This window comes from Micropterus dolomieu, linkage group LG17 (assembly GCF_021292245.1).
Source record: "Micropterus dolomieu isolate WLL.071019.BEF.003 ecotype Adirondacks linkage group LG17, ASM2129224v1, whole genome shotgun sequence".
In the NCBI taxonomy this organism is placed as follows: domain Eukaryota; kingdom Metazoa; phylum Chordata; class Actinopteri; order Centrarchiformes; family Centrarchidae; genus Micropterus; species Micropterus dolomieu.
In genome coordinates, this window is record NC_060166.1 from 38336597 (window position 1) to 38352331 (window position 15735).

Below are 15735 nucleotides of genomic sequence, written 5' to 3' on the forward strand. Positions count from 1 at the left end.
GGTTTACGTACTAAAAGTACTTGGTTAGGTTTATGTACTAAAAGTACTTGGTTAGGTTTATGTACTAAAAGTACTTGGTTAGGTTTATGTACTAAAAGTACTTGGTTAGGTTTATGTACTAAAAGTACTTGGTTAGGTTTACGTACTAAAAGTACTTGGTTAGGTTTATGTACTAAAAGTACTTGGTTAGGTTTACGTACTAAAAGTACTTGGTTAGGTTTATGTACTAAAAGTCGGGTGTTTGTCTTTGTGTCTCATTCTGTTCACTGTTTTGTGTGATTAAAGTTCCTCTCTGTTTTGTGCAGACGAGTTTCTGTCTCTGTGTCCCAGCGGGAGAGGATACGTTACTACTGGACCGGGAGCCTTCAGCTACAGAGGTGCACACACTCTGTACACACAGACATTAATTCGTACAACTGATACTTTGCTGGGATATATCGGTGTCTTTGAGTGTTTAACCGTCACAGATAAACCTCCATAAATCTGCTTAGACATTACAGACACTTCTTATAACTTCCGATTGTCCTTATAATTAAGGGAGACCTCTTCAGACATGAGGAGGAGGTGGCACCCTCAGCTGCAGCTGCCATGTACATGGTCAGGTCAGGTCGTCGATTAATCGCAGGGTTGGCCGATTGAAATCTCTTTAAGATAGCGTTAAGATAGAAAATGCATAGATAAAGGCATTTAAAGAGAAAAGATAATATTATAGTAATAAGATTATATAAAATATAATCTATTAAATTAAACATAAGCAATAACGGACCTGAAAGTCCAGGAGTTTCTAACTGAATTAAAATGAATTAATTTCTCATTAAGGCAAAAAGGAGCCACATGCACATTTAAAGCGGTTACTTCCCCAAACAAAGAGGAGGGAAGACTAAACAATGACTCAGCAGGGATGATATTAAATAAGTTATCTTCAGGAGAAACATATCTGAGAGCAGCACTTAGATTCTGTTAGTTTGAATTGTCGCCTGAATTTGGTGTTTCCCTTTACATAAATAAAAACATTTCCACCATAAACTGGCGCAGAAGGACCCCGAGACCCCCAATTACTACGTGCCCACTCAAATGTTCGCTCTTCGGACTATAAATTAAGACAGAAGGTGTGATAAATCTTAATTCACCCTTTTTTTTTGCCAGATGTGGACGAGTGTAAGCGTTTCCATCCGGAGGTGTGTAAGAACGGACAGTGTGTCAACAACATCCCCGGGTACAGCTGCTACTGCCCCAGTGGATACATCTACAACATCCCCATGCTGGAGTGTGTCGGTGCGTACACACACACCTACAGCCTGATCGGGCTGCAGGATTTATAAAAAAACATCCAACTGACCCTTCGCTAAGCCCCGCCCCCTTAGTTACTGTTGCTAAGTCCGACAAATTGTCGACACTGCCACTGTCTATTGATGCACTCCCCGGAGAGATATTGTCAAATTTGTTGGAAAAAGCGACCTCAGAAAGAAGCAGACAGTTTTGCAGTTGAATTATACATTTGAAGGTTAGTCTCTAACTGACTCATTCGGAGTCAGACGGAGTCAAACTGACTCAGTCGGAGTCAGACGGAGTCAAACTGACTCAGTCGGAGTCAGACGGAGTCAAACTGACTCAGTCGGAGTCAGACGGAGTCAAACTGACTTAGACGGAGTCAGACGGACTCAGACGGAGTCAGGCGGACTCAGGCGGAGTCAGACGGACTTAGACGGACTCAGGCGGAGTCAGACGGACTTAGACGGACTCAGGCGGAGTCAGGCGGAGTCAGACGGACTTAGACGGACTCAGGCGGAGTCAGGCGGAGTCAGACGGACTTAGACGGACTCAGGCGGAGTCAGGCGGAGTCAGACGGAGTCAGACGGAAGTAATCATTAAAAAGCAGAGCAGCAGGGCTTTATTACGTTCAGTTGGAAGTTAGCTAGCGTTAGCTAACTAACATCACATTAGGAACAGTCCACAGCCGACATGTTTCTGGATTTATTTCAGGTTTTGGAAAGAGAATAAATCGTCCTTCTCCTTTCAGCCTCTCTGCGTAGCTGCTGTAACTATTACAAGATGCTGCAGGAACAGCGTTTGACCAGATCTTAGAAAAATACAGCTGAAATAGATCTGTCATGGCACCGAATCACTTCCTCTTAAGTGCGCCTACAAATCAAAAGCGCAAGAATGTTTTTTGCAGCAATGCTTTGTTGAGTTTGAGAGCTTTTACTTTGCTGCTATCAAATGTTTCCTTTTTTGTGGCTATCAAAGTAATCAGGCCGCGGGTCTAGCAGCGACAGGACAGCAATACAAGAAATGTCTTTCTGTATGCAGTATGTTACTGTAGTACAGGGGTCTGCAAATAAGTCTGGCATCGGGCCAAAGTTTTTAAAAGTCATTAGATGGCGTGCCGGAACATTTACTGTGTACCTGCTTAGCTCGCTCAGTAGTGCACAGGACTCTTGTTGAAGGGTTGTTGATGCTAGAATTATTTTTCTCCCTTTTCAATAAATTGATTTTGAAGAGATCAACGTACATGCTCACAATAAAGCATGTACAGGAGTGTATGCCTCCCGGCGATTGGTGCACATCAACCTATGGACGCTTATTTAATTTCACCAGTATCCCCAGGCGGAGGAAATTCCTGTGTTTCTCATTCAGGGGAATCTGATCTCACGTTTTCTGATGGCTTTTTCAGAGATGCCAGATACGAGCCAGATATTATTGCTGGCGGGGCGGCTTTGGTCCGTAGGCCGCCTATTGCCAGCCATTGCTGTAGTACATACTGCTCCTGTAGTAGGCGGTTTTGATAAACAACATTATTAACACAGTATTGAAGCTGTACAGTAACTGTTTCTTTCTCCACCTGTATGTCAGATGTTGACGAGTGTGAGGAGGAGCGCTGTGTTGGAGGAGTTTGCGTCAACACGGTGGGATCATATTACTGCAGCTGTCCTCCGACCCTGGTCCTCGACGACACACAACGTAACTGTGTCAACTCCTCCCACCTCACTGTAGGTAAGACACATGCCGTCCTCCTCCCTCCCTCCCTCCTCTCACCCTTTGCTCTTCTTTGTGCTAAGCTAACTCCCTCCCTCCTTGTTGATTCGCCCCGCAGATGAGAACCTGTCCATCTGCTGGCAGCACGTCACGGCGGACCTGATGTGTCAGAGTCCTCTGGTGGGACCTCAGTTCACCTTCGTGGACTGCTGCTGTCTGTACGGGGAGGGCTGGGGGATGCAGTGCGCCCTCTGTCCCTCCAACGACTCCGGTAAATACCTCCCAGGAAACAGGCATCTGCCGCCAAACAAACACTTAGAGAGGCGATTAAAGACGTGCTATCACCAGAGCAACTAAACCCTGTCAGTAACATCTGCAGCTTCCACTCTGATCTAATGTGAGATGTTGTGTTTATAGCTTGTTTTATCCAAGTGGGTTTACAAGTAATATTTAATGGGTAATTTCTGTATTTTTACACCTGGTTAAGCGTAAAACTAAGTAACATAGAAGACAGAAGAAAATCAGTATAAGACCTTTTTTGTCTGGATAATTTTTGCAGGATAATTTTTGTATTTTTTAAACCTGTTTCCACATGTTTGTGTTGAAATTACTTGTAGGTACAAAATGCCGTCGGCAAAAAGTGCTTCTTGTTGCCAGCAACAGACTCAAGGTGCGTTCACACTGAAAGCGAATCCAGCGTTTTGGGCGGCTTGATTACACACAAAGTTGATGCAAATTCCTGCGAATTCGCTCCGGGCGGCATGAAAGAGGCATTTGTCGCAACATTCGCTGGTTCGTGCGAGTTCAAGTTTTTCAACTTGGGTGAAAAATTTGCTTGCCGCGATGTTGCGAAAGCCTATCAGCGGTGAGATTGTCTAAACGTCACCGGCGGCTTTGGAGCATTGTTTGGAGAGGACCAGGCGAGCGGTATAATGACAATCTGCTGATTGACGGAGAGCTGCTAAAGAACGGGGAAGTGCACGGGGAGCAGCGCCGCAGCTTTCGGACAAATAAACCCCCGTAGTCTGTCTGGATTCTGCTCTGACAGCTACGCCGTTTACCCGCAGGAGGAGCTCAGAGTTAACTGCTTTTATTAAATTAGCTTTTTACTTTAGTTTTAGGGATTACAGCTTGATTTATCTTCACTGGAGCTTCTCAGCAGCTTCCATGCACATCCAGTTCCACTGTTGTTGTTAGTGTCGGTCGGCACCCAGAGCTCTGCTGGACTACGATTTCATATTTATATAAAAACCGGACAAAACTGGACATTACTTGGAGAAAAGAAAGCGAGGAGGTTGAACTACCTGGTGAGTTCAAAATGTGTGAAAATATGTGTCTGTAACTTTATTCCGACTGTCATTGTACTTTACTGTGAACAGGTTAGCAAAGCATAGCCCTGATCGATCCAAACATTTTAAAAGTTGTTGTCCTGCTGACAGACCTGACAAAGCATGAAACATATGTTTAACAAATCGGCATAATATTATAGTTATTTCGGCATCAGTTTGATCCATTTATTGCAATTAAATCACAGCAAAATGTTTACTTTCGGTACATCTACCTGAAGTATTCACGGGTTGTGTTTATTTGCTTATCACGTTGTGTGTGTGAACACTCAAAATGTCCAACGGTCAAACTCACGCTACTAAAGGAGGCGAATATTAACTTTGCTTTCAGTGTGAACACACCTTCAGACTGTTAGACCAGGTGTCTGACAACATCATGGAAAGGATCCCTACGAGGGACCTCCAGTGCTCTGAAAACTCATTAGAGGCAAGCTGTTGCAGGAAGACGACAGTGGAAACGAGGGAGAGGAGTTTGTTGTGTATGTAGAGGAGCTGCTAGTAAGACTTTATTTCCTAACACAACAAACTCCAACTCTGACTCTCGTTTCATGATTTTTGTTGATGTTGTATAGAACTAAGCGGCACGACCGAGACACAGCAGCAACATCAGAAGGACAGCTCGTCATCAGTCATGACTCCCAAGTTTCTCACCACCCTGGCTGGAGTGATGGTTGAGGAGCCAGTTTGTAGTTTGATGTTATGGTGGATCAGTTGAAGGTGGCGAGACTTCAATCAAACCATGCAAATATGTCCGAGACAGTGTGTGATCTGTGCCGAGACAGCGGGGTCGTCTGTTGGGAAGGATAGGTATAGTTGTGTGTCGTCTGCATATCGTATGAGAAGCCATGAAAGCGAATGATCGGCCCCAGTGAGGTGGTGTAATGAGAATAGAAGGGGCCCTAGCACCGAGCCTTGGGGCATCCCTGTGGAGAGGCACTGAGAGGAAGACAGTTGTCCTTAAATTCAAATCCAGATTTGAATCACAGGAGAGCTTTGCCCGAGATGCCCCTTGCTGAGAGTACGGATAGCAAGATCCTGTGATTGTATGGCAGCTGCTTTAGCTTTAGCTGACCTTAGGGCTTCTGTCGAGGACAATTGAGTCGTTTCAGTAGTGGCCGGTCCTAAAATCAGACTGATACGGATCTGGGAGGTTATTGCACGAGGGGAATTCTGACACCTGTTTGAAGACCGTTCGGTAGCTTTGGATAGAAATGGTAGAACTGAAACTGGCCGATAGTTCTCAACTTGAGTAAGGTTGAAGGAGGACTTTATGAGTAGGGTTAAATGGTTAGGAAAGTTTCCGAAGACAGAAATATTAATCCACACAAGGGATTGTTGGCACAATAGGAGATATGGTTTGGAGGAGCTCGGTAGGAATCGAGTATGCGATCTCTCTGTGGAAACCAGAGTTCTGCTTCAGTTAGAGGATTAAAAGAAAAAAGCTCCATATTTCTGTTTTACAGATTTAGAGGATTAACTGACGTCTGTCTTTCTACAGAGGACTATGGCAGCCTGTGCAGTTCCTTTCTTCCTCCGTTTGCTGAGAGTTTTCCGGACTCGACTGGACCAGAACCAGGACTGAGACCAGGATTTGGACGAGGCTGTGAGTGGTTTTATTGAATGCTCCTCGATTAGTTATTACCGTATGAGTTTTTATTTATGATAAATTCTTTAATTAATTTTTTCACATAATTAACTCCTATCCTCTCCTGTTTCCTCCTCTCCTTTCCTCTCCTCTCTTGTCTCTCCTACCCCTACAGCTCCTCCATACCTCCCTCCCTACAGCCCGGACTCCTTCCCTCCCGCTGTGGTTCCCAGCAGAGACTTCAGTGTTCCTGACTATGACGATTACTCTCCAGCAGGGGGCAGCAGGTCCGGCTTCAGAGGCAGGACGCCGTCCACCTTCAGCCTGCCGGACGGAGGTTTCCGCCGCCCTGAGTTTAGGTGAGGACACGTTACACTATTTAAACCTGCGCTTTACATCGCTGCTGAACATTTTACCAGTTTTTCCTTTCTTCCAACAGAAGAGTAAACGTATAGTTTTTTTAATGTCTTGTTATGTGTATGGCTGCGACTAACGATTATTTTCATTATCAACTAAAGTTAATAATTCTTTTTCTTTAAGTGTCGTAAATAGTGAAAGTCAACATATTCAAGCAGCTTATTTTTTGTCTGACCAACAGTCCGAAATATAAATATATCACAGTCTACTTTAAGGCGAGACAGCACAGCCAAATGGGCTTTTTCTAAACTTTACTGAAATCACAGTTAAACTTTACAATCTAAATGTATACACGCCTTTTTGAAAATCATAGCAGCTGTGGGTCTTTACTCTGCCGGTGTTTCTGGACTCTGCTGTGTTGGCTGTAGGTCTGCGTGTCTGTTGAGGGTTCCTTGAGCTGACTGGCCGGCTGGCTCGTTAGCTCCCCCCGCTGACGGTTGCTGAGCGTCACCACTCCAATATTCGACATCTACACAGTTGATTTCTCGCCTCAAACCTTCTTAGAAGTGGATTTAGTGATGAAATAACTTAGGAAAATAGTACAAAATGTTTTGTTGTCGGCCCCTCTCAGCTTCTTTCAGCCCCTTGCTTGAATGCCGAAAGCAGTGCTGGGATATCTCTGCCGTCAAGTTCAGACAAGTTACCAACAGATGCATCCTGGGTAAAATGGGCGTGTCAAGAACACTTCCAGGAATTTTTAACCATTCTTCCCAAAATGCAAACTTGTGTATTGGGACAAAACTTGGGCCACAAAAGATGACGTTTCACAAGAACACAGATTGAGAAAAGCCCAAGATGTATCACTCCATAGCTAAAACGAAGCCTTCACACACAGGGTTAAAAGAGGAGCTGCAGCAATGTGCAGTATGACAAACAATATAACCATGTAAACCTGTTCTGGTACAACCTCTAAATAAGGGTTGGGAAATGAGCATAATACCACCTCTTTAATGCTCAAAATTTCCTGGGGGAGACATATGTGCTATCTCGACATTGAGTAAATTTTTGTTTAAGGATCTTTTCGTCTCGTTCTTGTGAAACTAAATATCGCATATTGTGAAGTTCCGCGAGCTACGTGTCTCTTCACACCCTTAATCTGAGGGCCTGTGTCGCCACCACTTTTCAACACAAAGTGACGCCCTTGTATTTAAAAAATAATTGTTTCCCATGAAATGCCAATTAAAGTTCTAAGCATTATAGGGCCGTAATGTAGCCTTGTTCTTCTCTTGACAAATGTTGGGCTGATGTTCACAGCTTTGTAATATTAAAGAGCATAAAGGAGAGATCCTGTGTACGTTCTCATTATAATAAGGATTTGTGTTGAGCTGAGCAGATATGAGGCGTAACTTGTTATTTGGCAGTTATTGTGCATCGCAGGTGATATTACGCAGTGAAAGTAATGTAACTAGTTACTTTCAGCAGTCAGTAACTAGTAATGTGTAATATATTACCTTTTTTGAGTAACTACCCAAACACTATTTTTTAAAACTCTGTAAATGTCTCACTATATGAACTCAGAAACAGTGTGTAAAAATATGATCATCTAAAAGTACTTGGTTTACAGGAAACATGTCATTTTGAGAAAACGGCTGTTAAAGATTAGCTAATGTACAGAAACTTTACTTTTTGTCACATGAACACATCTCTTATAGATGTCTGATATATGGACCTGCTAACATTGTGCTCTAGAAAACAAACTTTCAAATTATATTTTATATTTCAATATGGAGTGTTTAAAAAGGCAAGTAGAACCTTTGGAAAATGCCAGCAAAGATGAAATTTACGTAACAGACTTGGTATAAAATAGACAAATAATACTGTTTATACACAGTATATTATTCAAGCTCATTTTGCACGATTTATGAAAGTATGGTAATTATAGTGAGAATAGTAGAAAATTGACAGATTTAAGCAAAATCATCGTTTTGGACTGTGGTGTCTCGCCTTAATTGCTATTATAGGAGACTAGTTTTTGTATTTGTCCATGTTAACAGCTGTCTGTCTGTCTCTCAGCACTGGTTACTACTCTGAAGGAGACTTCGGCCCCCCGGATGGTTCCCAGCCCAGGACTCCGTCCATCCACTTCCATCCGGACCCCCGGGCCGAGAGGGCGTTCGGGGCGCGTCCTCCTCCGTCTCGGGCTGAGGGTGCTCCTCTCAGCCTGGCCCCGCTGCCCGGAGCTCCCTACCAGGAGCAGGAAGAGCAGGAAGAGGAGGAGCCGGCGTGGAGGCCGGGCCCTCCCTTCACCGAGAGGAGCAGAGGAGGAGCGCCGAGGAGGGTGTATGAGAGTGAGTAGTAACACTTGATTTTCCAATAATTTCAGATAAAGTTTCCTAAAAAATTTTAAAATTTGGCTCAAATTTGTGAGAAAATGGGTAATTAGCTGAACTAAGTTTGTGGTCTCGTGTATGTTTTTGTAATTTCACAATTATTTTGCAAAACTTTATTTCCAGAACATCTTCATTTAATTTATAATTGCATATCTGTTCATTTAAAACAGGCTTAAAAAACAAAACGTACTTACTGAAAAATGAGCAGCCGACTCCTGATAAGCTTTTTCAGCGGCGCTGGTTAATAATAAACTGCCATTTCAGGGTTGGATCTTTTTGTTTGTGTTTCATTTTGGATATTAACATAACAGCACGGCCGCGCTGCAGGTCTGCGAAGCCGGACCTTGTGTCGTTTAAGTCAGCTGCTAGCTAAAAGGCTAACGGAAGAACGAGGGAGAGAGGCGTTCTCTCCACAGCTGGAAGTGCTGCCATCAGGCCGAACTTAGCCGTGTCGCACTCAGAGGCGCAAAGAATCGGTCTTCCGTTGTAAACGTTGCGCGACCAGCAAAAAGCTTTCAACCGCGAACAATTTTGTATTGAAGCATCTGCTAAGAAACGTGAAACTTGTCCTGTAGAGAGAAACTCCGGCTGCTGACGTTGCTGCCAGTGAAGCCTCCACTCGGCTGGACGGAGCGGAGTTAATCAGTGTGTTGTGTTTTGTAAAAGAACTGAATACTTCTCTTATAAATACATATGCAAAACAGGAACGTGACGGTCGAGACTTGATTTTTTTAAATCTCGGACAGTGGCATTAAAAACGTAATGCTTCGTAAAAATCCTCCTCATTGTTGCTGTTATGAGGATGCAATCAGTTTAAAAAGTCAGGAGGGCTCTGCTTTGTTTTTTATTAGTTTTAAACAGCCTGTCTGATGCAGCATCCTCTGGTCTGAGAGGCTGCAGTGTTTCAGTCCGGCTGCTTGTTGCCTCCTCAGGTTCATTATTGTTCCAGTAAAGTGGATTCATTTCTAAAACGCGCTGCTGAACAGGTTTCCTGTCACTTTAAGGACGGGGTGCGGTGGTGGAAAGTAATTGTAACAGAACGAGTAACGTGACTATTTACTAAGTAAATAACTTTTATAATCTTTATATCAACATGTAAATAATGGTTTAACTATAATGTAGTTATAAGCAGATATACATGTTTATCCACCACAGACATCAGATTAAAAAGACCATCTGTACAGAGTTTACTAGCTTACAGCTGGCTCAATTACCGTCCTTGCTCCCTCCGATATCGCTTGCTGTTGGTTGATAAAGCGCTGAATGGTTAAGGCAGTTTTGACTACTGTTGACCTCCTTTTAAAATTTTAGTTTGAATGTCTTTTTTTAACAGTCTCCTATGTTGCGTTTGTGTTTTTATGTAAAGCACTTTGAATTGCTTTGTTGCTGAAATGTGCTATACAAATAAACTTGCCTTCTATTGTCTTTCAGGGCGTTATGAGTCCTACGCCGGCCTGAGTGCAGCAGAGGATTGTGGGATACTGCACGGCTGTGAGAACAGCAGGTGTATTCGTGTTGCCGAGGGTTACACCTGTGACTGTTACCAAGGATACGAACTGGACATGACCTCCATGACGTGTATAGGTACGCAGAGACTGCCGCTCTGACTTCTCACAGGTAGGATCTCTCTTGGGAAATCACACACCACCTTACCTGAAAATATGAACACGAGTTTTACTTGCATCTAGAGCAAAACCCAGAAGATCCGGTTTAACTTCCCCTATGTGTGACCTCTCGCTTACAGGTCAACAGTGTCCTCACATATTTATATCAACTCCTCTGATTAGGGATGTCACGAGAACCGAGACTTTGGTACAATTTGATACCAAAAGTCTGAAAACATGCTGGTATGGTTTTTTTTGTCCTGGAAATTCGTCTTAAAAACTCCCTCTTTAAATGTTGATATACACGCACAACAACAGATGGTGCTAAACATCGGCAAAGCGCATGTTTCCCTCCTGACTGAATCGTGTCGCCGTCCCGCTGAAACACAGCAAGTTAACCAGGAGCAGTTATGATACCAAGGTAGTTTGTTGTTTTTTTTAACATCTTTTAAATAAAATAACTTTTTCAAAATTGTTTTAAATGAAATGGTCACATTTAAATTACACTGCACGTGCATTTACTTAGTAGTAATTTAAATGTGACCATTTCATTAAAAAAAGATCTCGAAAATGTTATTTAAAAGAAGTCAAAAACAACGTCCTCCCTTGTTTTGTTTTATTCAGTGTGTTTTTATTAGAGTTTGTATTTATAAAAAAAAAAAATGGTATTTATAAAGTATTTTTTCAAAAATGTTTCTTGAAAAAAGGTGGGGGGTCGTCTTATATTCAGACTAATCAGAATCAGAAAGAGCTTTAACACATACGAGGAATTTGTTTTGGGGATAAGGTGCTTTGTGTTACCGTTGTTTTTGTTTGAGACAGCTGACTATGTTACATGTGATGTTTGCCAAGGCTAAACGCTAAAGGCTACTGTGTTTAGGCTTGCGCAATCTAAACATAGCTCGTAGTAGTAGACTGCCGTACTTACCGTTCAGTCTGCCATGATGTCGTTACAGTTGTTGAGCTATATCTGATCATTTTTAAAGGAGAATATGTTGAAGTACATGGGATTTATAAATGTTTGGTTGTTTACTTGGTATCGAATTTAGTATCGAGAATCATGGAATTTCACTGGTAGTGATATCGACTACTAAATTTGTGGTATCATGACATCACTACCTCTAATCTAGGGCTGCAACTAACTAATTATTTTCATTTTCAACTAATCTGCAGATTATTTTCACGATTAATCGTTTAGTCTATGAAATGTCACAAGATGACATTTTCATTTTATAGCTCTAGCATAAATATAGTAACGATATGACCCCATTGTATGTGACAGAAAGATTATGCTAACGTTAACATTTCAAGCTACCAAGCAGTAACTAGTGTTTAATTGTTAAAGTAAATAAATTAAAACTAATATTGGCTGCTTTAATTACAATCCCACTCTTCATTTTATAGCTCGAGCCTAAATGTCAAGAGATCACATTTTTCCAGAGCCCAAAAGTGACGTCTTAAAATTTCTTCTTTAGCCCGACAGTCCAAAACCCAAAGAAGCAAATGTTTCATATTTTTGCTTTAAAAAATGGCTGAAACGATTAATAAATTATCAAAATTAAAATAGTAAATTTGTTTACAGTCACTTTACTAATCTAAAACTAATCGTTGCAACAACAACTTTGTTTTATCTGTTTGCAGATATAAACGAATGTGAGGACGGAGTCAGCGTGGACTTCCCGTGCGTGAACGCTCGCTGCGTGAACACAGACGGCTCGTTCCGCTGCGTCTGCAGGAGAGGATACGTCATGTCCCGCAGACCAAACTACTGTGTGGCTGCGTAGACCGGACCGGTCTGGACTGGGCTCGATTTACACCAGTATAAACTGGTCTAGACAATCTACTAGACTACAATAGATTAGACTAGACTTGGGCTTTACTACAGGGCCATATCTCATAAACTCAATGCCCTTTTTTAACGCCATACTCTCTATGACGGCTGATTTCTGTATTTATATGTCGTGGGGAGAATGTAGGTTGGGGGGGCAGGGTGTCGCAGCGTCACAGATCTTAACAAATGTTTTTGGTTGTAGTGGACATAATTACTGGATTTTCTCTGGAGAAGAAAAATAACTACAGAATGGGAACAGGATTAACGGATAGTATAATAAAGTGACGGTAAACATAATTTACTAGCTCAAAAATTAAATATGAATTTTCCTATTTTTTTGTGTGAGGACTAAGTGTGAATAGTTCTCTATTACTCAAGAGGATTAAACAGTTTTTGACATAATGTTAAATGTACCTTTAGTGATTTATCAGTCATCGTTTGGGAGGACCCATTGTGCTGATAAGTTTGTATTTTGCTTAGAAAGTAGAAGCTAGCAGGCTAGGCTAGATAGCTAGTTAGCCCTTCTTGCTTACGTTAGCACTGACTGTTACCTTTACATGTCTCACACTCAGTGCTGTGTTCATCCAGAAAGGGTAAGATAGCATTAGCCATCCCTCGTTAACGGGTCCAGTTGTGCTGACGATCTATAACCGTGACACGAAGTAGAACGTATGAAGGCTGATACAGCTTACAACGTTGCTAATCCCAACGTCAAAATAAAATTCACACCAGCTGGAAAACACTCACGTAGGAGGCGCTGTCACAAAAAATATTGAAAAATATAAACTTAACTTAACTTCATTTATGTTAAGTTATAGCAACTCAACTAGAGTGGATAAAACAAGCTTTCAACAACTATCTGACCATAAACCCAAAGCCTGCTTTCCTACAACAAGTAACTGAGTAAGTTAACACTAAATCGACATCTTTTTTAAGTTAGTAAATTATTTGTTCAGCCACTTAAGTACAACCTCACTTGGTTTTGGTCCCGATTTATTGTGTTCATTGTCTCAGCAATTCTTTGCTTTAAGATTCCAGAAAAGAAAGGATCAGGAGTTAAGTGTTTACGTTCAATGTGGGGATTAAAACCTCACACAAAGGTCTGTTAAAATGTGCAGTGTAAGTTAAAACAGTACAAAGATAAAATCCACATGATTTCTGCCCAGTCTAAACCAGTCTAGCCCTGTTTAGCCCAGTGTTTAAACCAGGCTAACCTCCAGGCTTGCTCTGATTAGCCTCGTAGTGCAAACCAGGCCGGCCTTCACTGTGCCAAAGTTCATCAACCACAACTCTTGTTTGGACGTTTAATGTATTGAAAAGCCTGGTAGGTTATTTTCAGTGGTAGAAAAGTGCTTTGAGACGTGTGAAGTTGTGCAGTAGAAGAAGAAACAGTAATGTGTGTTTGTTATATTAGGAAACTAAACAGACTTCACCGGGTGACACCTGCAGAGAAACACTCAGCAGATCAGGTGAAAAACAATAACTTAACATTTGAACTTAATAAAAAACAGAGGGAACGACATTAACATCACCTTATACTGTAGATCTTTGTCTAACTGACGCTCAGGTGTGTAAATTGTATTTGTATGATTTTTAGAATGCATTACATTCATAATCTACAGCATAACATATATAAAACACCACGTTCACTATCACCACAAATCACCAATCTGTTTAATAAAGCAAAGATTTAAAGGGTGTCATCTGTAGACGTAAACAAAGAAGAAAACGTCGTCTGACTTTATAAATGTTAATGAATGAATTACATGAAGAGTGGGATTGTAATTAAAGCAGCCAATATTACTTTTAATTGTTTTAAATTAAAAGTAATATTGGCTGCTTTAATTACAATCCCACTCTTCATTTTATAGCTCGAGCCTAAATTTAGCAAACATATCTGACCCCATTGCACGCTACAGAAAGGTTATGCTAACGTTACTATTTTAAGAAACCTAGCAGTAACTAGTGTTGTTCATGTGGAAACTACAGTTTGTTCTGATGTTGCTGAAATAATTTCCAACACACTCCATGTCTATTGGTAATGATCCATCCCCTAGCTAGGAACTAATAGCTAAGGTTGGTGTTCTTACCTGCTGTTAATATGCTGGATTAGCTAATAGCTGGGTTAATTGGAGGAGCATTGTTCTACTTGGAAAAATAATTTGTGCTGCAGCCATTGAAATACAAAGGACATGACTCATAAATCCCAAGTTGATCCATTTAAGTTTGATTACAATTTAGTTACAATTTTATATTCTGGCCTAGTTTGTTTTAGCTTGTTAGCTCAATGGCTAATAAACAGGCAATAAAGTGTTAGCTTGGGCGTGGAAAGTAAAAGAGTTTAAGGAGCTTCGTCTTGCTTAGTTACAGCTATTTAGTTTTTCACTTGACAAATGAAGGTGGTGTAAATCTCCACACTGCCCAGATGTAATTCTGTTGGATAAAATACAAATTATCTTGATTAAATTAATTTAATATTACAAGAGTCAAATTTAAAGATAATTAATATGGAAAATATTAGAAACCCAATCATAGGTAAGAAAATCATATCTAATGGAGCCACCGGTTGCCCTGTTCTGTTTTCCCATTTTAATCTTTTCTTTAAACAATCTGCTCAGTCTGGTGGGCTGGCTCTAAATACTACTATACCCATGAGCCTCTGCAGCCATTGCCAGAGGTGTGAATCAGAGATGTGACGTTAGTGAAGTCAGAACGCTTTATACTGAAATTTGTGAACAAAAGGTGATACCAAAATTCAAAAATAAATTCATTTTTTTATTTACACTGCAGGTTGTTATGTATGCACTCTGACGGACTTACAGATACCATAAAAGTTTTATAATCAACACTGCCTGTGTGAACGATTAATTAAAAACACTTTGATTGATTTTCACTATACCAAAAACAATGAATGTGTGAGATCATTCTGGTGATATTCAAATCCCGTGTTCAGACTCAGACCAGCAGTGAAAGTATACTAAGAAAGCCCGTTCTCATTACCAGGTTCACGTTCTTCAGCATCTGGTACCGACGCACATGGCAGCATTTAGTGTCATAGTTCAACACTAAAAGAAAGCCTAGTATAAATAACACGTAAGTCTGAGTAAGGAGGAGGTTGGGGTGGACGGGTGGCTCCGAAACCGGACTTTCACCGAGGAGCCGGTGTTCGTTTCCCGTGTAAAACAAAAAGTCAACATTGAAGTCACGTAAGTAATGTAGTTATTGTATAACAAAACATGCAATGCAAAGTAAATATAGAAGAAACAAATGTGCATTGACCAAATAAGTAACCCTTTTATTTTTGAATTTTGAATTGTCACCTGAATTTTGTGTTTCTTTATAAAACTAAAGACATTTCCGCCATAAATTAGTGCAGAAAATGTCTCCAGAATGCAGGAAATTAACTGTTTAATGGTCAAAAACAACCCCAGAACCCCCCACTCACATATTTCAGCACTGAAGATTTAATTAAAACAACGTTAAGTGTCTTCTGGTCTTGTTCTTGTGACCCCAATTTCGTGCATCGTCACGCCTCTAATCTGAGAGGTCCCCACCACTTTCCAACACAAAGCAAAGCAACGCCCCGGGGGCTGTCGTGTAAATACTAGTTTAAGTACTGGAAGTATTCACAGCAGCACGTTCACTA

General features: G+C 41.2%; 2 protein-coding genes across 2 annotated transcripts in view; one reads left to right on the forward strand and one right to left on the reverse strand.

Moving 5' to 3' along the window:
- LOC123985985 (latent-transforming growth factor beta-binding protein 4-like) overlaps positions 1 to 12407 on the forward strand; it is a 107562-nt gene extending 95155 nt beyond the window's left edge. The window contains exons 32-40 of the mRNA XM_046074015.1: positions 306 to 377; positions 1147 to 1275; positions 2854 to 2994; positions 3095 to 3247; positions 5821 to 5925; positions 6083 to 6266; positions 8338 to 8612; positions 10086 to 10238; positions 11900 to 12407. Of these exons, the coding sequence (XP_045929971.1) occupies positions 306 to 377; positions 1147 to 1275; positions 2854 to 2994; positions 3095 to 3247; positions 5821 to 5925; positions 6083 to 6266; positions 8338 to 8612; positions 10086 to 10238; positions 11900 to 12042 (1355 nt within the window). The 3' untranslated portion in view covers positions 12043 to 12407. The remainder of the gene's footprint in view (positions 1 to 305; positions 378 to 1146; positions 1276 to 2853; positions 2995 to 3094; positions 3248 to 5820; positions 5926 to 6082; positions 6267 to 8337; positions 8613 to 10085; positions 10239 to 11899) is intronic.
- The window catches only part of LOC123985567 (SH3KBP1-binding protein 1-like), a 234595-nt gene that overhangs the window by 206367 nt on the left and 12493 nt on the right, over positions 1 to 15735 (reverse strand). The window lies entirely within an intron of this gene.